The sequence below is a fragment of the Phacochoerus africanus genome, chromosome 8, assembly GCF_016906955.1.
Source record: "Phacochoerus africanus isolate WHEZ1 chromosome 8, ROS_Pafr_v1, whole genome shotgun sequence".
Classification (NCBI taxonomy): Eukaryota; Metazoa; Chordata; class Mammalia; order Artiodactyla; family Suidae; genus Phacochoerus; species Phacochoerus africanus.
In genome coordinates, this window is record NC_062551.1 from 85,751,627 (window position 1) to 85,777,615 (window position 25,989).

Genomic DNA, 25,989 nt, shown 5'->3' on the forward strand with positions numbered 1-25,989 from the left:
TTCTATTCTTGTATCAATTTTGGTGTACTGTGTTTTTTTTTTTTTTTTGTCTTTTGTTGTTGTTATTGTTGTTGTTGTTGTTGTTGCTATTTCTTGGGCCGCTCCCACGGCATATGGAGGTTCCCAGGCTAGGGGTTGAATCGGAGCTGTAGCCACCGGCCTACGCCAGAGCCACAGCAACGCGGGATCCGAGCCACGTCTGCAACCTACACCACAGCTCACGGCAACGCCGGATCGTTAACCCACTGAGCAAGGGCAGGGACCGAACCCGCAACCTCATGGTTCCTAGTCGGATTCGTTAACCACTGCGCCACGATGGGAACTCCGGTGTGCTGTGTTTTTAAGGAAATTGTTCGTTTCATCTAAGCTGTCAAGTTTCTTGACATAAAGGTGGTTATAATAGTCTTATTATATTTATTTAACATCTGTAGGATCTGTAGTGCTCGCCCCCTCTTTATTCCTGATACTAGTAATTTGTGTCTTTGTTTTCATGTTCATTGTTGGTAGGAATGTATACATTTTATTAATCTTTCCAAAGAGACAACTTTTAGCCTCGCTTATTTTTCTTTTTGTATATGTGTTTTCTATTCTTTCTTTTTAAAAATACCTTCTTTGGAATTTTGTCAGCTGTTCTTTTAGCTTTTTGAGATGGAAACTTATTAGATCATTGATTTTGAGCCTTTATTCATTTCTAATATGCACATGTAAAGCTATAAATTTCCTAAGCCTTGCTTTAGCTGCATCCCACAAATTTTGATATGTCCTGTCTTCAGTATCATTCAGTTTAAAATATTTTCTAATTTCTGTTATGATTTCTTCTTTGACCCAAGAGTTATACAGGATTATGTTATTTGATTTCTAAGCAGTTGGGATTTTTCTGATTGTCTTTTTTGTTATTGACTTCTTGCTAACTTCTACTGTGGTCAGAGTACATTCTCTAATTCTCTTTTGAATGCCTGTCATATGTTGAATTTTGGTAAATGGTCCACTTGAAAAAAATATGCATTCTGTCATTGTTGTTGTTGTTGTTGTTGTTTTTTTTTTGCATTCTGTCATTGTTGAGTGCACTGTTCTACATACATCTAGCTAATATTTATTGCGGACTTACTACACATCATGCACTCTTCTGAATGCTTTTCATACATTAATGCATATGCTCCTCATGACAACTCAGTGTAGTTATTTACTAGTACTATTCCCATTTTGCAGATGAGGTCATAGATGGGTAGCAGAGCTGGGTTTCAAACCTGGGCATCTGTTTGAGAGTTGTTTTTCTTAATAGCTACACTCCTTGGTTAATATTTCTTTTCCAAAAAAAAGAAAAGGAGTTCCTTTCTTGGCCCAGCGGAAATGAACCCGACTAGGAACTATGAGGTTGCAGGTTCAGTCCCTGGCCTTGCTCAGTGGGTTAAGGATCCGGCGTTGCTGGGAGCTGTGGTGTAGGTTGCAGATGCAGCTGCGTAGGCTGGCAGCTGCAACTCTGATTTGACCCCTAGCTTGGGAACCTCCATATGGCGCAGGTGCAACCCTAAAAAGTAAAAAAAAAAAAAATTCTTTTTTCCTTTTGCTTTCTCCTCTTCTCCCCCTCCCTTCCCCTCCCCCTCCTTCTGTCTCTCCTCCTCCCCCTCCTTCCCCTCCTCCTCTTCTCCATCCTCCTCCTCCTGCTGCTGCTTCTCCTTCTTCTTCTTCTTCTTCTTCCTCATACGTGCAGTTTTCTGTTCTGCACAGCAGTGCCCCAGATACAAAATGCAACTCCTTTCTCGATTTCCAGAAAACCCCACTCACCGTAGGCACTGTGTGTGCCCTATGCCCTGTGCTGATGTACTGAGGATTTCCTGGGGGTAGAAGTGAGGACTGGAGAAGTTTACTCTGGATCATTGCAAATGCAGGGAAGGAAAAACTGAACTTTCTTTCTTCTACCCATCTTAGGTTGATTGGCTGGGGCCCTGTAAATTAGACTGAAAAAAGGCAAGTTGATGAGAGAAAAACAAACAGGAGTTTGTTTATTATTATTTATTATTGAAACAGTTTTTTAAATTGATTTACAATGTTGTGTTAGTTTCAGGTGTACAGCAAAGTGATTCGGTTATATATATATATATATTTTTTCAGATTATTTTCTATTTTAGGAAACAGGAGTGGTTTAACATGTCCCTTGCACCTATATAGTGGAGTATTCAGTGATGTGTAACTCAGGGAGTGGTTAGGACTTGGGCTTATAGTTTGTTTTAATAAACAAACAGTGAAATTTTAAAGAAGTGATAAGACAAAGGAAGAGGACTTTGAGGGAGTTCGCGTTGTGGTGCAGTGGTAACGAACCCGACTAGTGTCCAATGAGGGCGCGGGTTCGATCCGTGGCCTTGCTCGGTGGGTCAAGCATCTGGCATTACCCTGAGCTGTGGTGCAGGTTGCAGACCAGGCTCAGATCCCGAGTTGCTGTGGCTGTGGTGTAGACAGGCAGCTGGAGCGCCAATTCGACCTCTAGCCCAGGACTTCCAAATGCCACAAATAAGTGGCCCTAAAAAAAAAAAAAAAAAAAAAAGGAAAAGAAAAGAAAAAGACTTTGAGCTTCTAGGGGCAGCAAAATAGAAGTCAAATGTATGGGGAAACTTGGAGTTCCTGTCGTGGCACAGTGGTTAACGAATCCGACTAGGAACCATGAGGTTGCAGGTTTGATCCCTGGCCTCACTCAGTGGGTTAGGATCCGGTGTTGCCGTGAGCTGTGGTGTAGGTTGCAGACGCTGCTCGGATCCCACGTTGCTGTGGCTGTGGCGTAGGCTGGCAGCTATAGCTCCGATTCAACCCCTAGCCTGGGAACCTCCATGTGCCGTGGGAGCCGCCCAAGAAATGGCAAAAAGACAAAAAAAGAAAGAAAAAAAAATGTATGGGGAAACTAATAGTTGGTAAAGTTTGTTATGTAGATTCCTCCAGGCTGGTAAGGGTCTAGAGTTTTCTCAGTGATTAACTTCTGTCCTTCTTGGTCAAGAGGGGAGGGGAGCACCTTTACAAATTTATGTTCTATTTTTAGGCAAATAGGGGGAGGGGAGAGATTTTTTCTTATCTATGCTCCTCTATTGCTGTCTCAATTCGGCTCAAAATAAGCCTTGTACAAGTGGTACATTTCAGGGTGGCGAATTCTGCTACCCTTCCCAAGTAACCTCAAGCTGAACATCAGACCACTCCATTCTTCAAACTGTTGATCTTTCCTTTCTCTCCATAGAGGGTATATTGTCGTGGCTGTTTCACCCCAACCTGGGCCAAGCCTCACTTGGGCCACTTGGCTTTCCTTTTTACTTTTCTTTTCTTTTCTTTTTTTTTTGTCTTTTTTTTAAGGGTCACACCCTCGGCATATGGAGATTCTCAGGCTAGGGGTCAAATTGGAGCTGGAGCTGCTGCCCTACACCACAGCCACAGCAACGCAGGATCCAAGCCGAGTCTTTGACGTACACCACATCTCACGGCAACGCTGGATCCTTAACCTGCTGAGCAAGGCCAGGGATGGAACCTGCAGCCTCATGGCTACCAGTCAGGTTCATTTACAACTAAGCCATGATGGGAACTCCTCCTTCTTCTCTTTCTATCCTCCTCCTCCCTCCTCCCAAATAACTTCTTATTATTTAATATTTTTACTTTTCCCCGAAGTATTAGTGTAATACTTAGGGAAAATGTGCTTATCTTAAGCGGTCAGCTCAACGCATTCTCACAGATGGCACATATCAGGATACCCAACACCCAGACCAGGAGAAAGCAACACCAGCAGCCCAGAAGCCCCCCTTCATGCACTGTCCCACTCACAACCTCCCAACGGTGACCGCTATCTTACCCTGCAATGCCACAGATTATTTTCTGCGTGGTTTTGAATGTTACATCAACGGACTCATACCACGTATGTTCTGTTTATGACTGGCTTTCCCTCGGCTTTATGCTTGAAGGGTTCAGTCAATGTGTACATACAGTTCTGGAGAAGTCATTCTCATCGCTGAATAGTCCATTGTGTGAATATACCACGTTTATTTATCCTATTTGCTTTTATTGGGCATTTGGGTTATTTACAGTTTTCAACTATTTTAAATCGTGCTGCCAATAGAATCCTTGTAGATTCTTTTCTTTCTTTTTTAAAAAAGATACATGCATTTCTAATGGGTTTATGCCTAGGAGTGGAACAGATAGGTTGTAGGATATGTGTTTATGATAAGTAGCTATGTTCTGTTTTCCCAAGTGGTGGTATCAGTTTACACACTCACACTAGCAAGTATGTAAAAATTTCAGTCGCTCTGCATCCTCACCAACACTTGGAATTGTCTTTTTCATTTTATCATTTTGGTGGGTGGATAGTGGTGTCGCCTTGTTTGTTAAGTGTTCATTTTAACCCAAGGCCCTTGAGCTGTCATTGGTTGTTACCTTGGTTTCTGCATTCCCCCACCTTAGGAGTTTAGCTTCCCCACAATGGTTTATCAAGGTGTTTTCCCAAATGAAGATGATTCTTTTCCCAGAAGAAATTCCTTGAGCCTGCTATTAAGATGATACCTTAAAACAAAAACCAAGAGTTCCTGTTGCGGCTCAGCAGGTTAAGGATACATCTTTGCCTCTGTGAGGATGCAGGTTGGATCCCTGGCCTTGCCTAGTGGGTTAAAGATCTGGTGTTGCTATGAGCTGTGGCATAAATCACAGATACAGCTTGGATCTGGTGTTGTCGTGGTTGTGGCATAGGCTGCAGCTGCAGCTCTGATTTGATTCCTGGCTTAGGAACTTTCATATGCCACATATGTGACCATAAAAAGAAAAAAAAAAAAGACCCAACAAAAAACAAACCAAACCAAATCATACTGGAAAGGTTATATGCTCAAATGTTAATAGTACCTCTGGGTTGAATTTTCTTTATGTTTATTTTGATTTTCTTTCTTTCTTTCTTTTTTTTTTTTTTGGCTTTTTAGGGCCTCACCTGTGGTTTATGGAGGTTCCCAGGCTAGGGGTCTAATTGGAGCTACAGTACCTACACCAGAGCCATAGCAACACAGGATCCGAGCTGCATCTGCCAATCTACACCATGGCTCACAGCAACGCCATATCCTTAACCCACTGAGCAAGGCCAGGGATTGAACCCACAACCTCATGGTTCCCAGTTGGATTCTTTTCTGCTGTGCCACGACAGGAACTCCTTATTTTTATTTTCTACTTTGAACGTATTGTTTGTGTAATTAGTAATTTATAGACAAGAAAACATCTCCACCCATACACAATCCTGCCACTCTCATGCAATTGTTTTAATTTTTCTGGCAAATTTTCTATATTTTCTGAAAACCAGTCAACTGGAACAAAATAGGAGCATTCAATCTTCTTTGCCGAATGCAACCTGCACAGTGATGAAGATGCCAGCTGCCCTTTTCAAGTACTCAGGCGTAGGCTGAACCATATGGTAGTGCTGATTATTTGCCTTGAGGCTTTATGCACATCACATCCTTTAATTCTGATGAAGGAGGGGTTGTTAGCATTCCCATTTTGCAGATGAGGAAGCCGAGGCTCAGAGAACCTGAGTAATCCAAGCGTACCAGCTGGGAAATAAGCAAAGCTGGAACTGGAACCCAGGTGTCTGGTTCCAAAGCTTGATTTCCCCTGTCCCACGTCGCCTTTCCCTTCCAGTGCCTGGTGGGATCGCGGCCGAGTCTCTGACCTTCACTCCCCTGGAGGACATGATCTTCCTTAAGTGGGAGGAGCCCCAGGAGCCCAATGGCCTCATCACTCAATATGAGGTGGGTTCTGGACCTATTACAACTGGGGCCCCTGGTGGAAGGTGGGCCCACAGGTTGGAGAGGGAGGTGCATGGGGTGGGGGAACAGAGATGAATCAGTGGGGTTCCTCAGCTGTGGCTGGGATCTGTGCCCTGTGAGTTATGAGTCAGGGGCCCTGAAGGCAGAAGAGAGAGGCGAAGGTGCCCAGAGGCCTGGGCCTCTCCCTTTTGCCCAACTTTGTCCATAGTGCACCTGAACCATGATGGGTGCGAGGTTGCAGGACCAGTGATGCCTTTCCTCATCCCTGTGCCTGCCTGCCTGCCCGTTCTGCCCCCAGATCAGCTACCAGAGCATTGAGTCGTCAGACCCGGCAGTGAACGTGCCGGGCCCACGACGTACCATCTCCAAGCTCCGCAACGAGACCTACCACGTCTTCTCCAACCTGCACCCAGGTACTACCTACCTGTTCTCCGTGCGGGCCCGCACTGGCAAAGGCTTCGGCCAAGCGGCGCTCACTGAGATCACTACCAACATCTCAGGTGAGCCCCACCCGACCCGGCCTGGCCTCTTTGGAGGAGGCCCAGCATCCCTGGGTTCTGTGGGGAGGGGGTGGGGCTTCGTGGAGGTGGTGACGGAGAACGCCTGCTGAGATGAGTGTACCATTTAGAGGTTGAGGTCAGGGGTCAGGGAGGATTAAACCATAGGGGTCTGGAGATGAGGGTCTGTGGATTTGGAGGGCTGAGGTCAGGGGTCAGAGAAGCTCAGGTCAGAGGGAACAGGAGGCTGTGGCTGAAGGAGAAGCGATCTGAGGATAAGGGTCAAGGAGGCTGGAGCCCTGGCCTTCCTGGTCCAGTGGCCAGGCTCTAAGCTTATGTCCTTGTCCCCTTCCCCAGCTCCCAGCTTTGATTATGCTGACATGCCGTCGCCCCTGGGCGAGTCTGAGAATACCATCACCGTGCTGCTGAGGCCAGCGCAGGGCCGCGGTGCGCCCATCAGGTGGGGACGCCTGTGTGGAGGGGTGGGAGGTCAAGGCCGTAGGGAAGAGGCTCCTCCTCTGACCCAGAGCCCCCACCAGGCCAGCCACCCTGGTCCTCCCTTAGCCTTGCACTCAGAGTTAGAGTGTCATGAGGAGGACATTCTGTGAGGCCACGAGGTGTCTGATGGTGACTGTCATGAGACCTCTGGACAGTGTCCAGCCTGGAGAGGGGACTGTTCAGTCCTCTCTAGAGGGTCTCCCTTCAGACACCTTGGAGAATGGAACCCTGGGGGCCTTATTTCTTCCCAGCTTTTTCCCTGGAGGGTCCTGTCCGGGGAGACACAGGGACAGGCTTTGCAGAAGGCGAGGGCAGCCAGCCACATAGGGCTGTCTCTCAGGCAGGGCCAAGAGCTTGCTTCTCCACCTCCTTCTCTGCAGAGGAAGTTGATGCCCTAGTGGCTGCCTTCGTTGAGGAGAAGGTGTTGGAGACAAGATGGGGTGTGTGTGAAATGATGTGTGTGTGTGTGTGTGTGTGTGTGTGTGTGTGTGTGATGTGTGGTGTGATGTGTGGTGTGATTGTGTTTGTGGAACGTGTGCACATACTTCCCATTAGCCAGGCATCATGTCAGGGACTTTACCTGCACGTGTTATTTTATCCTCAAGGCAGCCTGTGGCCTGGGTTCTAGTACCCTTATTTTACACATCAGGGGACAGGCTCAGAGAGCCTCAAGAACTTGACCCCAAGGCCACACAGCTGGTGAGTGATAGGGCTGGGATTTGGAAGCCGGCTCTGCCTGCAAAGCTGGTACCTTTCCCTGAGGTCACAGAGCTGCCCTGCCCCTCTGGTCCACCATAAAGGTCATAAAGGGAGAGGGTGACAGCCCGTATTGGGCATGGGAGGGTGTTCCTCAGGCCCCCAAGAAGGTCATGGGTTGCCCAGGTGTTCCTGACACCCCCTCACTTCCCTCCTCTCCCCTTCTCTTCTCCTGCTTTCCCTCCCCTGGATTCACCACTGTAAAGCCTACCCTGAGCTGATTCCTAGACCCTCAGGGGAGACCCAGGAAAAAGGCTGGGCATCTCAGGGCATTTGGCATTTTGCAGGAGCCTCAGGGCCCTGGTGCCACTGAATCTGGAAGGAGCTAGGCAACCCAGCAGCACCTCTCCTTTCCTTGTCTCCTTGAGGGATCCCGTGAGCAGGCCCCATCAGCGTTGCTCAGGAATGATGATGGCAAGGCTGGGAGGGGGTGAGGGCTAGAACACGAGCGAGAGGAGAGGCCGGATGGCTCTGCAGCCCTGGGCATGTCCCTTCACCTCTCTGAGCCTCCTTTCAATAGGAGGCATGATGCCGATCATCCCAGATCCAGGTGTGCTTTATTCATGGCTAATGATTATTATCATCTCCTGGTGGGACCCGGGGTCAGGGGAGGCCTGACCTCAGTCTGGGAAATGGACCTGACAGGGGCCTGGGCTGGCTCATGACAGAATGACCCTGTCTGGCCCCAATCCCAGGGTGCTGGGGTGATTCCCTCCCAACTCAGAAGCTCAGAAGAAACATCTGGAGAGCAAGGAAAAGGCATTTCTACTTTCCCAGAGTGCAGGCTGTCAGTATCGGGTGTCACATGCTAAGACGTGACTGAGGCTGGGACTGGAAATATTTAAATATGTCAGCATTCATTTGTTTACGCTTGGCTCTGTTCCACAGAGGATTTGGAGGCGCTCACAGCAAAAGGCCATTCAGCAAAGTGATGAAAATAAGCAGAAACACACAAGTCGGGATCAGGAGACACAAATCAGACCAGGGAGCTCAAATCAGCCATTGGGACTGGGAGATGGCAGGCTCAGAGTTGCAGACTTGAGGCTGCCTCTGGGCTGGGAGGGTATTCGAGATGCAGGGTTAGTGGGACCTCGTTTTTCGGCTCAGTGACCAGCTTCCCGACTGGAGGGCAGTTTCAGGAAGCCCACATCCCCAGTACCCAGCACAGGGCCCAGGTCTGAGCTCAGTAAACATTTTCTGGAAGAGTGACTGCTTTCTGTACCTAACTAGAATTTACTGAGGCCTAGAGGGAGCTGTGGGGAACTGCAGTAGAGCCTGAGGCCTTGGGTTCCTAGGCCTTGAGGACTCACTCAGGAGTCAGAGTGGGGCTTTGGGTTTTTAGGGCTTGGTTCCCTTGAGCTGGGCCCAGTTTTTTCAGCCTGGGTTACAGTAGGAACAGCTGACAGGCACCTGCCTCCTTCCTCACCCCTGCCTGTGGAACAGTCCTGTGATCACTCCCACTTCACAGAGGAGGAAAACGGAGGCTGGGGGAGGTTGAGTGACTTGACAGCTGGTGAGAGGCAGAGCCGAGATGAGCCCTCTCTGCGGCCTTAGTCACCAGATGGCTCTCCCTGTCCTCTGGCCACCTTGACCGCCGTGCTCTCCTCTCCCCACGTCCAGCGTGTACCAGGTGATTGTGGAGGAGGAGCGGCCGCGGAGAGTCCGGCGGGAGCCGGGTGGCCAGGACTGCTTCCCAGTGCCCCTGACCTTCGACGCGGCGCTGGCCCGCGGCCTGGTGCACTACTTCGGGGCAGAACTGGCGGCCAGCAGTCTGTCTGAGGCCATGCCCTTCACCGTGGGGGACAACCAAACCTATCGTGGCTTCTGGAACCCACCGCTTGAGCCCAGGAAGGCCTACCTCATCTACTTCCAGGCAACGAGCCACCTGAAGGGGGTGAGGGGCCGGCTGGGGTCGTGGAGGGGAGATAGGCTGGGAACCCTTTGGAGCAGAGGGCTACACAGGCCAGAGAGCCTCGGGCTCCACCGCCTCAGGATCCCGCCGCCTCTAGTCGACCCTTGCCCTCTTGTAGCCCCGCCCACTCCCTCTTGCTCACCTGAGCCCCGCCTCCTAACCCTGGGCTCCTAACTTCCAGCAGCACCTGCTTCCTGAGCCTTTTTTTCCAGACTTTTCTCATCCAAGTTCCCAGTCTAAACGCTGGCCTCTCCTGAGGCCCTGGTCTTCTATCTTAGGCTTCTGTCGCCCCAGAGGGGGGGTCCATCTCGGGTTCCCCCTTTTACTAGACCTTGAGGCCTAGAACCCGCCTCCTCCTAGAAGCCCTGCCCTTCTCCAGGCTCCCCCCCCCCCATCGTTCCTTCCCAGGTTTCCCACTTCCTAATCAGAGCCCCCTCTAGACCCTTAGACCTAGGCTCTACCTTCGTTTCCTGAGACGCTCCCCCTCCTTTCCCTTTCCCGCCCATCTCATTCCCCTTTCCTAAGGCTTTTGCCTATTTGCAGGCTGCTCCCTCTTGGCCCCTCCCTCCCTGGTCCCCCCAGGCCAGCCAGCCAGTAGGGTGTCTTTAGTTACAGTCCACAGGGGGAAAGCCCTGACCAGGCCCAAGACTGGCTGTCTGAGTTCCCTCTGGGGAGGGTCAGGTCCCAGATTCAGCAGTGCTGAGACCCCCATCTGTGCCTCCAGGAGACCCGGCTGAATTGCATCCGAATCGCCAGGAAAGGTAAGCCCCCTGAGGTCAGTCCTTCAGCAGTGGGCTTGCTGGGCCCTGGGGAGGTGGACCCCTGAGCACCCAGGCCCGTGGGAGCAGAGGAGGGTGGTCCAACAGGCCTGGGGGCAGGAAACTTTTCCCTTCTTGGTCTCTATGTGCCCTGCCTTAAGGGCTCCTTGTCCCAGACTGGGCAGTGGGGGACAAACCCCCATCCTGCCATGGTCACAGAAAGGGCCTTGGCAGGGGCCTGGAGAAGGACGAGCCATAATGGTCAGGCTGTGAGGGTTTGGGGTACTGGCCACTGGTTCTGGGGTCTGTATCTGCCTTCTTTTCTGTGGTGGGAGAGGGGGGACAGCATGGACCTTGTGGTGTAGGGATTGTCCCTGCTCCCAAATGAGGAAACTGGTTGGCTCCCCATCCGCAGATGCCCGAGGTACAAAATTCTCTCCCCATCACCTCCCAGGAGGGCAAGAGGGTGGGTCTGAAGGCCCCAGGCATCCTCCATCCCCCATCCACTGAAGGATAGGGAGGATTTGAGGAAGTAGAGAGCTGAGAGGAGCTACTTCTAATAGGGCAACAGGGCAGTAGAGCCTCTGACCCGACATGGGGGGTGTGGCGGGTGGGTCTCATTGGAAGGCACTGAGACACTGCAGAGGATGTGGGGCAGTTGTCTTTGTGCTCCTCTTAGTGCAGCCTCGTTTATTCCTTGGAGCTTAGACTCCTGCGGGCAGGGGGAAGGTGGTCCTGATTTCCCCTCTGATCCTTTGTCCTGCTTTGTTCTCCCCAGCTGCCTGCAAGGAAAGTAAACAGCCCCTGGAGGTGTCCCAGAGGTCGGAGGAGATGGGGCTCATCCTGGGCATCTGTGCAGGGGGACTTGCCGTCCTCATCCTCCTCCTGGGGGCCATTATTATCATCATCCGAAAGGGGTGAGTGAGGCCCACCCGAGGCTTCTGCCCATCAGAGGCCTGCTGAACACAGAGGAGGCTGGGAGGGTGGGAGGGCAGTTGCCTGACGGGTGTGTGGAGGGCTGCCAGCCTGGGCATCAGGCCTGTGGATGGACCCAAGCTGGGTGGTGGGAAGCCAGAGACTTTGCAAGTGGAGCTGCCCCAGAGCAGCTTGGCTGGAGCCCAGGTCTGGCCGGTGCCAGGTGCCATTCTCCAGGGAAAGGCGCCCAGTGCCCACTGCCAGGAAGCTGTGCTGGAAGTGGGCCCTGCCCTCCTGTGCCTGCTGGGCTGTTCTGTTGGGGGTGATGTAAAGGTAACCTGACTTTGCACCCTCAGCCCCTTGCAGATATTCTGCTAACTTGTCTGCCCTGACCATGGGGTTGTGGGGTTGACCCTGAAGCGGTGGGGGTGGTGCTCACTCCCCTTCAAACCAATAACCCTGAGCCGTGGGTCTTCCCAGACCCCACCCTCTCTTGCGCTCAGCTTGCCCTGGACCCTGTTGCTGTGGGTCCCCCAGGAGTCCTCCTGGGCCCCTGACTCAGCAGAGACCTCCCTCCTGCACCTGCCATCTCCCAGGCCTCCAAGGTCCAGCCTTATGTTCGTGAGGATGAGTTTCCTAGTGTGTGTTGCAGGAGGCACAGTGAATCCCAGCGTATCTTCGAATCTAGAACTTAACAGTTTTGGAGTTTTAGAAATCCAGGATTTGAGATTCTAGGAATCTCAGAGTTTAGAATTGTAGAGGCTCAAATCCCAGAAATTGAGAGCTGCCAGGTAGTTCAAGGACATCTAGTCTAGTGGTTTTCCAGTGTTTTAAAGCAGCAGAACCTGTCTTTATGCCCGATAAACCTCTCCTGGGAGCCTGGTATATGGAGCAGCTGGGGGCTGAGCCTCAGGTCGGAGCCCAGGTGGGGGCTTCTGAGACCTTCTTCTCCCCTCCCCCCACCCCCCACTCCACCTCCTTCCTCACCAGGCAGCCCCAGGACTCTGTGGTCCAAGCCACTGAGGGATGGAGATGCTGAGGCCCAGAGAGGGCCTAGACCTGCCCAGCCTGCTTCACCCTCTCTCCACCTGGGCTCTGGCTTCTGTAGTCCTTGCTGCTGCCAGGCTGGGCACACATGGGTGGGTTGGCTCTGGGTGTCTGGGCTGCTAGGAGCAGATAAGAAAGACCCAGGGAGATGAGAGAAAACTGGCCAGGGCCCCCTTGCCCGAGTCCAAGCACCATCAGGAGAGAGACTCTTCCAGAGAGTCTGGGGGTGGGGCAGGCCAGCAGTAGGGGGGCAGAGGGGGGTGGCCTGTCCAGGGCATTAGGCTATGTTTTTTCCCTTCCTGTAGTCCCTGAACAGCTTCCTGAGACCAACTATTTTAAATTATCATTTGATGAATATTACTCTGTGCTGGGGGCGGGGTTCTACTCACACCAGCCATTAGAACGGTAGTTATTAAGCACCTACTGTTTACCAAGCACTATTCTGGCGCTTGAGGAACATCAGGGAATTTTTCCTTCTTGAATCCTGACCCACGAATCAGGTCTAAGTCCCTTTTCACAGTTGAAGAATCTCACTAAGCGACTTGCCCACGTCACTTGACTGATAAGGGGCGAGTCCTGATCGAACCCAGGCCTGAACTGCAAAGCCAGTCCTCACAGCTGAGCATGTGCAGGGCCTCACCAGGGCCGGTGCACAGTAAATGGCAAGTCTCTGGGGGTGCTGGGGTGTAGGGAGGATAGAGGGGGCTGTAAGGGAGGGGTCAGATTTGGGGGGACTTGTAGGTGGTATTTGAGGCCCTAGAAACCTACCCTCGGGGGAAGACTGGCGAAGTAGGGGGTGTCAGGCACCCTGCAAAGAAAGCGCTGGCCAAGGAGAGCCTGGGTCTGAGACGCTGCAGAGCCTCACTAGGAAACCCTCCACTTTATGCAGCGGCTGCTGGAAGCCTCTAGATACCACCACCCCCCAGCTCCTCTAAAAGCCATTCAGTCCCATTCTGTAGCACCTTGCTGCATCCCCCCGAATCCTACCTGGTCGTCAGGGTCCACTGCTCCTGAGGGGCCCCCTAGTCTGCCTTGTGGGGTGCCACGGGACAGGGCAGCCCTGGCAGGGATGGCGGGGGCAGATCAACTTGGGCTACAGATGTAATGGGCAGGTTAGGAGGTTGCCCGGGGAAGGCAGCTTCCGGTTAACTCCTGGGCACCCTTGTTGGAGGAAGGGGGCACTAGGGTGGGGGGATTATGGGAGACAGCTGGGGGCAGGTGTCCACCTCTCCATCTTGCCCTGCCCTGTGGACAGTGAGGCTGGAGGCCCCTGCCCCTGGGGAATTCCGGGGCATCCCAGACTGGTTGGATCCCCTGGTTTTGTTCCCAGAGGACCCCCCGCCTCCCGCCCACCGCTCTCTTTGCAGCATTACCCACCCCCTTCCCCACTTTATTCATGTACTTGCAGTGCTTTGCTCAATGCTTTTCTTCCCTGCTGGACTTGTCCCTGCGTGTCCCTACTGGACTGTCTTGTTGGCTGTGTATCCCCAGGTCTGGCCCAGGGGGCTCGGGTCCTCCTGAGCCTTCACCCCCAACTCAGCAGGCAGAGGGGGAATGGAAGAGCCGAGCATGTGCTTGCCATGGGGGGATTATTACTAACCTCATTTGTTTAGAGAAGGAAATGGGGGCTCGTAGAGGTGGAGTTCTTTTTAAGTTTTCCCTTATTGTATACTGAGTTCAGTGAAATATTTTTCAAGATTTATAATTTGCTGGGCACTGTCCTGGGCCTTGAGGATCCAGCAATGGGCAAAAAAGACCAGGATGCTGTCCTCTTGTGCCCTGTGGCCATAAGCAGGGAGCCTGGCATTAAACATTTTAAAAAGACCAGGGTGTCGGGGGTGGGGGACAGAGAGAGGATAAAGGGGGTCATAATGTAGTAGGGAGTCCTTAGGTAAAGTCCTTTTACTTTACTTTTATTTTATTTTTATTTTATTTTGTTTTGTTTTTGGGAGCTGCACCCGCGGCATATGGAGGTTTCCAGGCTAAGGGTCGAATCAGAGCTGTAGCTGCCGGCCTACACCACAGCCACAGCAATGCAGGATCTGAGCCACATCTGCGACCTGTACCACAGCTCAGAATAACACCAGATCCTTAACCCACTGAGCGAGGCCAGGGGTGGAACCCGCATCCTCATGGATACTAGTTGGGTTTGCTACCCTTGAGCCACAACAGGAACTCCGGGAAGGTCCTTTTAAAGTCTTGGTATTTCAGCTGAGACCAGAAGAATGCCACTCCTTCAGCCTGGCCCCCTACCCTCAGGACCTCAGTGACCAGCTTAGGGTCTGGACCCGCCCCTCTGTCCCCAGGATGGACAAGACCTACTGCATGACCTAGAGCCAATCTCCTGCCCTGGCTGGGCCTCAGTCTTCCCCTCCCCGCTCCTTCCCTCCCTCCCTGCTATTGGGTGACATGGGGATGGTGAATGGAGGACCCTAGAGTGGGCCTAGACAGGGTCTCAGGAGGGAGCTGGCTCTGGGGTCAAGGTCCTGGGCCTGATCTGGATTCTCGCTGACTCCCAGAGATCCCCAGGCAGACCATGACCAGCTTCCCGCCTGGGAGGTGGACTCAGACTCCCCAGCCCCAACACTGCGGGCTCCTCTAGGTCATGTCAGGGCTCTTAACCCAGGTGTGCTCTGGGTGCCCCGTGAGGAGGTGACCCAGCTCCTTTAATGGACCCCACACCCAGGGCAGTCTGAGTGGGTGAGGGCGGCCCCAGTTTGCCCTGGAGTCCAGCCTGCATCCCCCCCACCTGTCCCCTCCCTGCCCCAGCCACTCATTCTCCCCGTCATGGGCACAGGTGCCTGCAGAGGGCTGTCCCCTTGGGCTGAGGGACCTGCAGGGGAGGGGCAGGGAGACTGAGGCGGGGGCTGCCTGCAGGGGTGAGTGTGGCAGGTGCCTTGAGTGTGTGAGTGGGGCGTATCTGTGTCTGTAAGTGCAGGTACCTGTGTGTGTGTGTGGATGTATCTGTCAGTGTGTAAGTGTGTTTGAATACAGGTGTACGAGTGTCTGCATGTGTGTATATGTCTGTAAGTGCACGTGCATCTGTGTGTTTCTGTGTTTGGGCGTGTATGTGTGTATCCACATGAGTGTGTCTGCAGTGTTTTTTCTCTTCATGAACACATGTGTGCATGACTGTGTGTGAAAGTTCTGCTCTTCCCCAGCCCCTTTCCCCACCTCCTCCTCATCCCAGCAGTGGCCTTGGGGAAGGTTCTGGAAGGGATCCTGGGTTCTGGTCCTCAGCAACTGAGCCCCGCCAGCCCTGGGGGTCCCCGGCCAGCCCCATCCCCAGCAGGGACAGCACCAGCCCCCTCACCGCTGGTGGTGCCACCCTGGGCTGGCCTTGTGGAAAGTCTGTGGCCCACCTGTGCTGTTCTCTTTGCACGCTGCCAGGAGAGACCACTATGCCTACTCCTACTACCCGTAAGTAGTGTACCCGCCTCCCAGCCCTGCCCCTCAGGGGGGCCCTGTGCCCAACCCCCGCTGGGCTTGGGCTCCCCAACCCCTGCTTGGGCTCAGCCCCTGCTCCTCGGCCACCCTGTCTCTGAGCTTCTCTTCTCTGCTCTGTCTCTCCCCATTGTCCTGTGTGGAGGTCACAGGCCCTGGCTTTGTGGTCAGAGGCTCAGATTCAGACCTGGCTCTGATGAGCCACCCCAGGCAAGTCACTAAGCCTCCCTGAGTCCCCTGACCTCTCGCCCCCTGAGGCAGTCCCTTGTGTCTCGAGCCACTTTTGCCTGTTGGAACCTCCTGATGTCAGACCATAGCAGCTCCCACAGCGCGCACAGCTCCCAGGGGTGACCAGCCCTTCTGCATCTGGGCCCAGCTCCTCCTCTGGGCTCAGTTCTTCGTACAGAAACCTCACAACAACCCTGAGAAGAGGCACTATGATCACCCCATTTTACTGACGAGGAAACTGAGGCTCAGGGAGGTTAAAGGACTTGTCAGAAGTCACAGGACAGGCAGGCCCCTGACCGACTCTACTCTGTGTTCTCTGACTCTACAAGCTTCCAGAACATTCTCCTGCACTGGTGCTTGTCCCCTCCTTGCAGAGCCGACCCAAATGGCTCCAGGCTAGTCCTGAGGACAGTGGTCTCTCTCCTCCCTGGACCCTCTTCTTGCATCAATGTCACCCAGTGTCACACTAGCTTTTCCAGCCACCACAGCCCTGTCAGCTCACGTGGAGCGTCCTGCTCAGCTTTTCCAGGAGCTGCTGACAAGGCAGCCCTCCCTCCCTCTCTACTCGTGCAGCTAATTTTTGAACCTAAATGCAGAACTTTCCCAAGTGTCCACACTACATGGCATCTGCTTGCTCTCACCCTGAGCTGGGCTGGAGGCTGCGGCATGCGGTGTCCTCCTGGTTCTGTCTGTGGACCTGGTTGGCTGGTGTTTGAAGTTCTTCTGCCAAGTGGACCAGGAGGCCTGGGAACAGAGCCCTGTGGCACACCGCTGCAGACTGCCTTCAAGGCCGTACCCACTCATGACAGCTCCTCCTGGGGCCCCATTGTTCAGCCAGCCTGACTGGCTGTCCTCTGACCGTGGCCCTCTGTCTGTCTCCCCTGTGGTTTGCTGGTGTCTGAGCTGCCCCTCCCTCCCTCTGTCTCCTTCCCCATCGCCCTCTTTCCTTGTCATTGTCCCTTTCCTCTCCTCCTCCTTCTCTTGTCACTTCTCTTGCCCCCCCTCCTCCCTCTTCACCTCCCTTCCTCCTCCACCTTCTCTCTTATGTTGATGGTCAAGGTCACAGCCACAGAGGCTTCTCAAGCAGGTGAACCTCTTGCTTCTTCGAGCCTCCCCTGTGATTGGTTCCTGGCTCTTCCCCAGTCTCCATGAAGGTCCCAAGTCTTTTCTTGGCCTGTTGCTCAGCCCCTCTGTCATTGTCATGGTCACAGAGCAGTGGCCCCTGCCTCCCCACTCCCTGTTCTCCCTCCTACTTTGCTCCAAGTTCCCTGGGGTCACAAACTGCTGTCCTCATCTATGAAGCTGGGCTGGAGGCCTGGGCTGTGCGGGACCCTTGCCCAGGGGCTTCCCCAGAAGCTCTGCCCTCTCGGGAGGGCCTGGGGCCTCTTGCCTTCTCCCTCTGCTGGATGGACAGGTGGGCGGGACAGGAATATGGACCCTGCATGGATTTCTTTACAAATCCAGTGTGGCCTGTGGTAGGACCCTCCAGGGCTTCTGGGGGTAAGAAGAAGCCGTGATTGGAGTTCATTCTGTGCCCAGTGGAGACTCATGAGTCTAGCCAGGCCCCCTGCCAGGAAGGAGTGTAGTCCATCCCCACTGCAGGGCAGCTGTCTGGTGAGGATGGAGGAAGGAAGGTTACATATGGGACACGCTGGCGCTGGAGTGGGGACAGCTATCTGCCAAGTTTGGAGCACGGTGGCCCCAAAATAGGCCCAGAGTGACTTTCTTTCCAATTTCCTGAGGCCTTGGGGCCAGTGGGAGTCAGGATGCAGATCCCAGCCTGAGGCCACTGCTGCTTCATCCCCTGCTCTCAGCAAAGGTCCCAAGACAGGGACCGCGCCCAATCTCTCTCGGAGGAGGAGGCAGCTGTCTGGGTGTGGTAAGCAAAGGATGGAGGCAGAGCCCCCTCAGCATCCAGAGATGCTTCTAGACTGGATTCTAGCCTCCAGGACCCCTGACTGCCAGGTCTCCCCTCCCTGTCTGGGTGCTGTCCTGCCCAGCAGAGCACCCACGTCTCCCGTCTACCTACCTCTGCAGGAAGCCGGTGAACATGACCAAGGCCACCGTCAACTACCGCCAGGAGAAGACCCACATGATGAGCGCCGTGGACCGGAGCTTCACAGACCAGAGCACCCTGCAGGAGGATGAGCGGCTGGGGCTCTCCTTCATGGATGCCCATGGCTACAGCCCCCGGGGTGAGTGCCTGCCCCTTCCTTGTGGCCCCCAGACCCTCCTCCTGAGCCAACAGCTCAAGGCCCCCCATCAGACAATTCTGTAAACCCTGAGCTGAAATGGAAACCTCTACTGGGCCCTGCTGAGTACCAGCACTGGCACAGACAGAGAAGGCACACGTGTTACCTTTGTCCTGGAGGAGCTTGAAGAAAGTTGAAGACTTAGACACAGATTCTTCTAAGAGGAATGCAAGCTCACCTGTTCATTGCAGGAAGGGTCTGGGGGCTCAGGAGGGCTTGCTGCGGGCTCAGAGCAGCCTCCTTCCTGCTGTGTGGGAAGAAGTGCTCTGGACTCAGACAGACCTGGGTTTGCATCTCAGATCCCCTTAGCTGTGTGACCTGGGGCAAGTGGCTTAACCTCTCTGGGTGTCTGCTCCCTCAGGTATAAAATGAGGATAAAGAGGAGTTCCATGGTGCCTTAGCGGGTTAAGGATCTGGTGGTGTCACTGCTGTGGCTTGGGTCACTGCTGTAGTGTGTGTTCGATCCCTGGCCCAGGAAATTTGCCATGCCATGGGCACAGCCAAAAGAAAAGGGGGGGCGGGTAGTGGATAAAGATCATTCTGCTGGTAGGGCTGCTGGAAGATTAAATGACAGATGTTCGTACATCATTTAGTGCTATGCCTGGCCTGCAGGGAGAGTAGAATGAGTCGGCTGTATGTGCGAGTAGCTTATCATAAATTGCTTCATCGCACATTTTTTTATTTTACTTGGTGCTGATTTGTACAAAAGAAAATGTAATATTTATGAGAATCATAAACTCATAATAATACAACAAACACTGATGAACCCCACTGGTGAATGTGAATGTCATCTGGGTGCTCCCCTCTTCCACGGAAATATTCCCCTGAAATTTGTGTTTCTAACTTTCCTGCCTTTGGGGGAGTAAGTTTATCATATGTGCCTCTGTCTCCAAACAGTGCATTACATAATTTTGTTCATTTTTGAGTTTAGAAAAAGGAAATCACTATTTTTCAACTCAGCACCATGTTCTAGTATTTACCCAGGTGGATGTTTTGCTATAGTTCATTTGTTTTCTCTGATGTATAGTTTTCTATTGTATGAATATATCACAATTTATTTCTCCATTCTGCCATCCATGGACGTTTGATTTGTTCCTAGTTTTCTTGTTATTACAAACGAGGCTGCTGTGAACATTCTTAAATGAATCTCCAGATGCACCTGCATAGCAGATTCTAGAGGGTAAACTGCTGGATTATAAAGTAGGTGCCTGTTCTGCTTTATAAGACAGTGCCAAATTGTTTCCCAAAGTGTCTTTGCCTGTGTTCACTGCTAGCAGCAGGGGGTATGAGTTTCCATTGCTCTACATCAAGATCAAAATTTGCCGAGCTTCTTCACTTTTGCCAAACGTGTTTGTGTAAGCTGGTTATTCTCTATAGACCTAATTTGCATTTCTCTGATTACTAATGAGGTTTGAACATATTTTCAAATCATTATTGGCCATTCAGGTTTCTTCTTCCATAAAATGCCTGTTCATGTTTTTTACCTAATTTTCTACTGGGTTTTCTGTTGCTTTCTTAGTGGTTTTGAGGAATTCTTTATATATTTAGGATGAGGATCATTTGTCCCTTATGAATTGCAAATATCTTCTGCCAATTTGTGGCTCATCTTTGCAGGTTATTTATAGTGTCTTTGGAGGAACAGATTTTTATTTCAGCTCAGTTGAAATGAACTTAGTCAAGTTCATCAATCTTTTCCTTTTTTGATTTCTATTTTTCGTGTTTTCTTAAAGAATTCTTCCTTATGCAAGGGCATAAGATATTTTTTACTTTTGTCTAAAACTTTTACTATTTTGCATTTCACATTTAAATCTTTATCCATCTTAAACATTTTTTTTACATGATTGAAGATTTTTACATTTAATTTTTTATTTATTTTTATTTTTTTGGCCATGCTCATGGCATGAGGAAGTTCATGGGTCAGGGATCATACCTGAGCCACAGCAGTGACAATGCTGAGTCTTTAACTGATAGGCCACCAGGGAACTCCTTTGTCCATCTTTAGTTGATTTTTGTGTGTGATATAAATTAAGGATTTTACTTAATTTTTTTCTATTGGGAAAACCAAATGGCCCAGCATCAGTTATTGTTTTTAATTTTTTTTATTTTTTAGCATCAGTTATTCATATTTCCACCACCGATTAGCAGTTCCACCCTTACCGTATATGACATTTCCATATATATATGGGTTGTGTTTTAGCTCCCTATTCTCTTTCATTGGCGACTTTGGTGATTTCTGTGCCGGTACCAATTCCTGTAGGTATCTAAGTCTTGCTATCTGAAATATCAAGCCTTTCCAACTTTGTGCTCCATCAGGGATGTCTTGGCTGTATTTTCCCTCATTTCCTTTCCTATTTTAGATTTTTTAGAATCATCTTTTCAGTTTCCTTGGAAAACTTTGTTGGATAGATTTGAATTGAAAATATAAATCAATTTTCATCTTGTAAAGCTGAAATTTTACCCATAAAATAATAACTGCCCATTCCCTACCTTTACAGCCCTTGGCAGCCACCATTTTACTTTCTGTCTCTATGACTTTAATTACTTTATGTTATAGAAGTGGAATCATGTAGTCATTGTCTTTAGGGACAGGCTTATTTCAATTAGCATGATGTCCTCAAAGTTTGTACATATTGTAGTTTCTTTTATTTTTTTAATTAATTATTTTATTTTTTTGTCTTTTGTCTTTTTAGGGCTGCACCTGAGGCATATGGAGGTTCCCAGGGTAGGGGTTGAATCGGAGCTGTTGCTGTCAGCCTACACCACAGCCACAGCAGTGCAGGATCTGAGCCCTGTCTGTGACCTATACCACAGCTCATGGCAATGCCAGATCCTTAACCCACTGAGCGAGGCCAGGGATGAGACCCATGTCCTCATGGTTGCTAGTCAGGTTTGTTAGCCACTGAGCCATGATAGGAACTCCAGCAGCTTCTTTTAGAATTACCTTTCTTTTTTAAGGCTGAGTAATATATACCAGACTTTTCTTGTCCCTTCGTTGATAGACAGTTGGGCTGCTTCCAATGTTTTACCTATTGTGAATAGTGCTGCTATGTACATGGATGTACACAAATATCTCTTTGAGTTCTGCTTTCAACTCTTTTGGGTATATACCCAGAAGTGGAATTGCTGGATTATGTGGTAGTTCTATTTTTAACTTTTTGAGGAACTGCCATACTGGTTGCTCTACCATTTGACATTCCTCTCAGCAGTATATAATGTTTCCAGTTTTCCCCACATCCTTGCCAGCACGTTTTCTGTTAGAAAATTTTTTTCTTTTTGCTCTTCTTTGTTAAGATTCAAGTATAGTCGACTTATAATATTATGTTAGTTTCAGGCATACAACAGAGATTCGGTTATACATACATATACACACATGTATATATACATCTCGATTCTTTTTCAGAATATTTTCCCTTATAGATTATTATAAAATATTGAGTATAGTTCCCTGTGCTATACAGTAGGTCCTTGGTTATCTATTTTATATGTAGTAGTGTGTATATGTTAACCCCAACCTCCTAATTTATTCCTCCCCCAGAAAAAAGTTTTTTTATAGCAGCCATCCTAATGGATGTGAGGTGGTATCTCATAGTTTCGATTTGCGTTTCCCTAATGATGAACGATGTGATGCTGAGCTTACAGTATTGCATTAGTTTCAGGGGTATAATATAGCGACTTGATATTTTTATGGCCTGTATACCAAACAAAATTATTACAGTATTATTGACTGTGCTGTACATTACATCCCTGTGACATTTATTTTATAACTGGTAGTTTGTACCTCTTAATCCTCTTCGTTTGTTTTGCCCATCTTTCCGCCCCTCTCCACTCTGGCATCCACTAGTTTGTTCTCCGCGTGTATGAGTCTGTTTCTGTTTTATGTTTGTCTATTTGATTTTCCAGATTCTACACATAAGTGAAAACATACAGTATTTGTCTTTGTCTGATTTATTTCACTAAGCATAATATCATCCAGGTCCATCCATATTGTCATGAATTGTAAGATTTCATTTTTTTATGGCTGAGTGAATATTCCATGGTATATCTACATAACCCCATCTTCTTTATCCATCACCTGTCAACAGCCTTTTAGGTTGCTTCTGTATCTTGTCTGTTGTAAATAGTGCTGCAGAGAACATTGAGGTGCATCTCTCTCTCTCTCTCTCTCTCTCTCTCTTTTTTTTTTGGCTTTTTGCCTTTTCTAGGACCGCTCCCACAGCATATGGAGGTTCCCAGGCTAGGGGTCTAATTGGAGCTGTAGATGCTGGCCTATGCCGAGCGCATCTGGGATCCTAGCCGCATCTGCGACCCACACCACAGCTCAGGGCAATGCCGGATCCTTAACCCACTGAGCGAGGCCAGGGATCGAACCCGCAACCTCATGGTTCCTAGTTGGATTTGTTAACCACTGAGCCATGACGGGAACTCCCCAATCTCTTTTTTTAACTAGTGTTTTCATTTTCTTTGGGTAGAATCACAAAATTGTATGGTTGTTCCATTTTAAAGGTTTTGAGGTGCTTCCATACTGTTTTCCATAGTGACCATACCAATTTACATTCTCACAAACAGGAGGGTTCCCTTTTTTCCATATCCTCACCATCACTTGTTATTTCTTGACTTTTTGAGGATAGCCATTCTGACTGGTGTGAGGTGATATCTCATTGTGGTTTCAATTTGCATGTCCCTGATGATTAGTGATGTTGAGCATTCTTCGTGTGTCTGTTGGCCGTCTGTATGTCTTATCTGGAAAAATGCCCAAATCTTTAATGCATTTTGAGTTTATTTTTTAATATGGTATGAAAAATGGTCTATTTTCATTCTATTACCTGTAGTTGTCCTGTTTTCCCAGGTTTCTAAGCACCACTTATTGAAGAGACTGTCTTTTCCTCGTTGTATATTCTTGCCTCTTTGTCATAGATTAATAGACTATATGTGTGTGGTTTATTTTGGGGCTCTGTCTTCTGCTGCATTGATCTATATGTCTGATTTTGTGCCATTGCCATACTGTTTTGATTACTACACCTTTGTAGTGTAGTTTGAAGTCAGGGAGCTTGATACCTCCAGCTTCGTTTCCTTTCTTAAGATTGCTTTGGCTATTCAGGGTCCAAACTTTCTTTTTTCTTTTTCTTTTTGCTTTTTAGGGCCACATTGGCAGCATATGGAGGTTCCCATGCTAGGGGTTGAATCAGAGCTACAGCTGCTGGCCTAAGCCACAGCCACAGCAATGCAGGATCCGAGCTGTGTCTGCGACCTACACTACAGCTGAGGGCAGTGCCAGATCCTTAACTACTGAGCGAAGCCAGGGATCGAACCCACAACCTCAAAGTTCCTAGTCGGATTTGTTTCTGCTGCGCCACAACAAGAACTCCAAGAGGGTTTATTTTAAATGGGCATTAAACTTACTGAATGCTTTTTTGAATGCTTTTTTTTTTTTTCCCTTCAGCTAAGACCACAGATAGTCTATTGTACAGATGTTACATTCAGCCACAACTGAGAACAGAACTAGTCCAGAATGTCATAGGTCCAGGGCAAGAAACCAAAAGGGACCATTTTGATATGAGCAAGGTGGGTCTCAAAGTGGTCGAGGTGATCAGAATGGCTAAAAGTTGTTCTAGATCCATTGAGACACATTCTAGACAGAAGGCATGCAGTCCAACAAATTGTTCCAGCGTCCCTGGCCTCTAGGCTTTCCTTGTTTCCGGTCCTGTGGCTTTCACGGGTGGACAAGTTTCCTTGGACCTCTGCCTCATCTTTCTTCTTTTGCACACTTGCTTCTTCCTCCCCTTCACTCTCACGGCGCGGAGCTTTCTCAGAAGATGCCACTAAGGCCGAGAGAGCTAAACTTACTGAATGCTTTTTTTCTGGACTTACTGCGATGTCATATTTTTCCTTTGGTTTGTTAGTGAGGTGAGTGACATTTTTAGGTTTCCTAATGCTAAAATAACCTTCAAGGGAGTTCCCTGATAGTCTAGTGGTTAAGGCTGGTGCTTTCACCACTGTGGCCAAGATCCAATCTCTGGTCTGGGAACTGAGATCCCATATCAAGCCACCACACGCTGTGGTTCCCCCCTGCCTCAATAATTTAAAAAAAGCCCTTCAATTCTTGGGATAAATTCAACTTGGTCATGATGCATAATGTTTTTTATGAATGGTTGGATTCACCATAATTATATTTTTCAAGATTTTAAAGCTGTATTTCCTCGTAAGATTGGCTTGCAGTTTTTCTTTTTTGCACTATTTTTGTCTGGTTTCTGGTATCAAGATTGTATTCATCTTATAAGATGCATTGAGGTTTCTTTTTTTTTTCCTGATCACAGGAGATTGGAGTAATTGGCTCCTTGAAAGTTTCGTGAAATTCACCTGTGAAACCGTCTTCTGTTGTTTTCTTTCTTTCCTTTCTTCCTCCCTCCCTCCCTCCCTCTGTCTTTCTCTCTCTCTTTCTGTCTTTTTTACAGCCGCACCTGCAGCATATGGAGGTTCCCAGGCCGGGGGTCTAATCAGAGCTATAGCTGCTGGCCTACACCACAGCCACAGCAACGCCAGATCCGAGTTGTGTCTGTGACCTACACCACAGCTCACAGCAATGCTGTGTGAGGCCAGGGATCAAATCTGTGTCCTCATGGATACTAGTCAGATTCATTTCTGCTGAGCCACAGCAGGAACTCAGACAATTTTTTTAAAAGACAATTTTAATAAGTTATATTTGTCCAGGAATTTTGCCCACTTCATTTGTTTTCAAATTCATTGACACGCATACATCAATCATGTTCTCTTTGCCACCTGCCTCATTAAATTTACACCATAGTCCTGCATAGTAGTAGCTATTATCAATCTTTGATCTTAAAAGGAGGAAACAGAGACCCAAAGAGGAGAATAATCCTTTGTCCAGGTCAAACAGCCAGAAGGTGGCAGAGTCAGGATTTAAATGCAGGTTTTTCTGAATTGCAAATTGCTGTTTCTACTGTATGGGGCTGGGCCTGGAGGATCAGATGGGATTTGGACCAGCAGAGATGGGAAAGGAAAGGCACAGCTGCAAGAGGAAGAGCGTGTGGAGAGCAGGGAAGGACGACGTGGAGAGGTCTGCTTGGGCCGAAAACTCAAGCGGGTGTTGGGGAGAGTGGGAGGTGGGGGTGGCGTGGGCACATGCCTTGCTGCTGAGTCCTGCGGAGAGCTGCAGAGAGGCAGGAAACACGGGCTCTGCTCCGGAGGAACTCACTGACTAGCTGGGGAGATGAGACTGATCCAGAGAAATCCACATCAGGCCAATTGCCACGGGGGTGGCGGGAACCGCTAGTGCTGCTACCGTTTTAATAAGATACACCTCTGGGCAGGAGCGGTCAAGGTTTCAGCTGAGATGGAAAAGATTTGACTGCTGGTGAGGAGGGCGTGGGCACTGAAGGCCGGATGCAGCACACAGGGGAACCCAAGGAGTATTCAGGAGAGTGGGGCTGAGTTTCGGTGCCTTCTCTTCTTTCTTATGCCCCACAGTGGTCTAGCCGCCACCTCCTTTTCTTTTCCAAACAAGTGGGGGCCAGATTTTTGTGGTTTAGAACAAAAAGCCATGTTGATTTTGAGGCATCCTCAGTGTGAAAATTTTAAATAGGGACTGCCAGGAGTTCCCGTTGCTGCTCAGCAGTTGACAAACCCGACTAGAATCTGTGAGGACACAGGTTCAATCCCTGGCCTTGCTCAGTGGGTTAAGGATCCTCGTTGCTGTGTGCTGTGGTGTAGGTTGCAGATGCAGCTCAGATGCAGCATTGCTGTGGCTGTGGCGCAGGCCAGCGGCTGCAGCTCCCATTCGACCCCTAGCCTGGGAACATCCATATGCTGTGGGTGCGGCCCTAAAATAAATAAATAAACAAACAAATAAATAAATAGGGACTTCCCATGCTGAGTGCATGCTGAGCTGAGTTGTTT

The 25,989-nt window shown here is 49.8% G+C and overlaps 1 protein-coding gene across 2 annotated transcripts in view; it reads left to right on the forward strand.

Annotated features, from left to right (window-relative positions):
* The window catches only part of PTPRU (protein tyrosine phosphatase receptor type U), a 90,877-nt gene that overhangs the window by 36,360 nt on the left and 28,528 nt on the right, over nt 1-25,989 (forward strand). For both annotated transcript variants that reach the window (XM_047792938.1, XM_047792939.1), the window contains exons 9-15: nt 5,641-5,750; nt 6,067-6,268; nt 6,623-6,725; nt 9,140-9,413; nt 10,156-10,192; nt 10,968-11,106; nt 17,861-18,018. In XM_047792938.1, the coding sequence (XP_047648894.1) occupies nt 5,641-5,750; nt 6,067-6,268; nt 6,623-6,725; nt 9,140-9,413; nt 10,156-10,192; nt 10,968-11,106; nt 17,861-18,018 (1,023 nt within the window). The remainder of the gene's footprint in view (nt 1-5,640; nt 5,751-6,066; nt 6,269-6,622; nt 6,726-9,139; nt 9,414-10,155; nt 10,193-10,967; nt 11,107-17,860; nt 18,019-25,989) is intronic.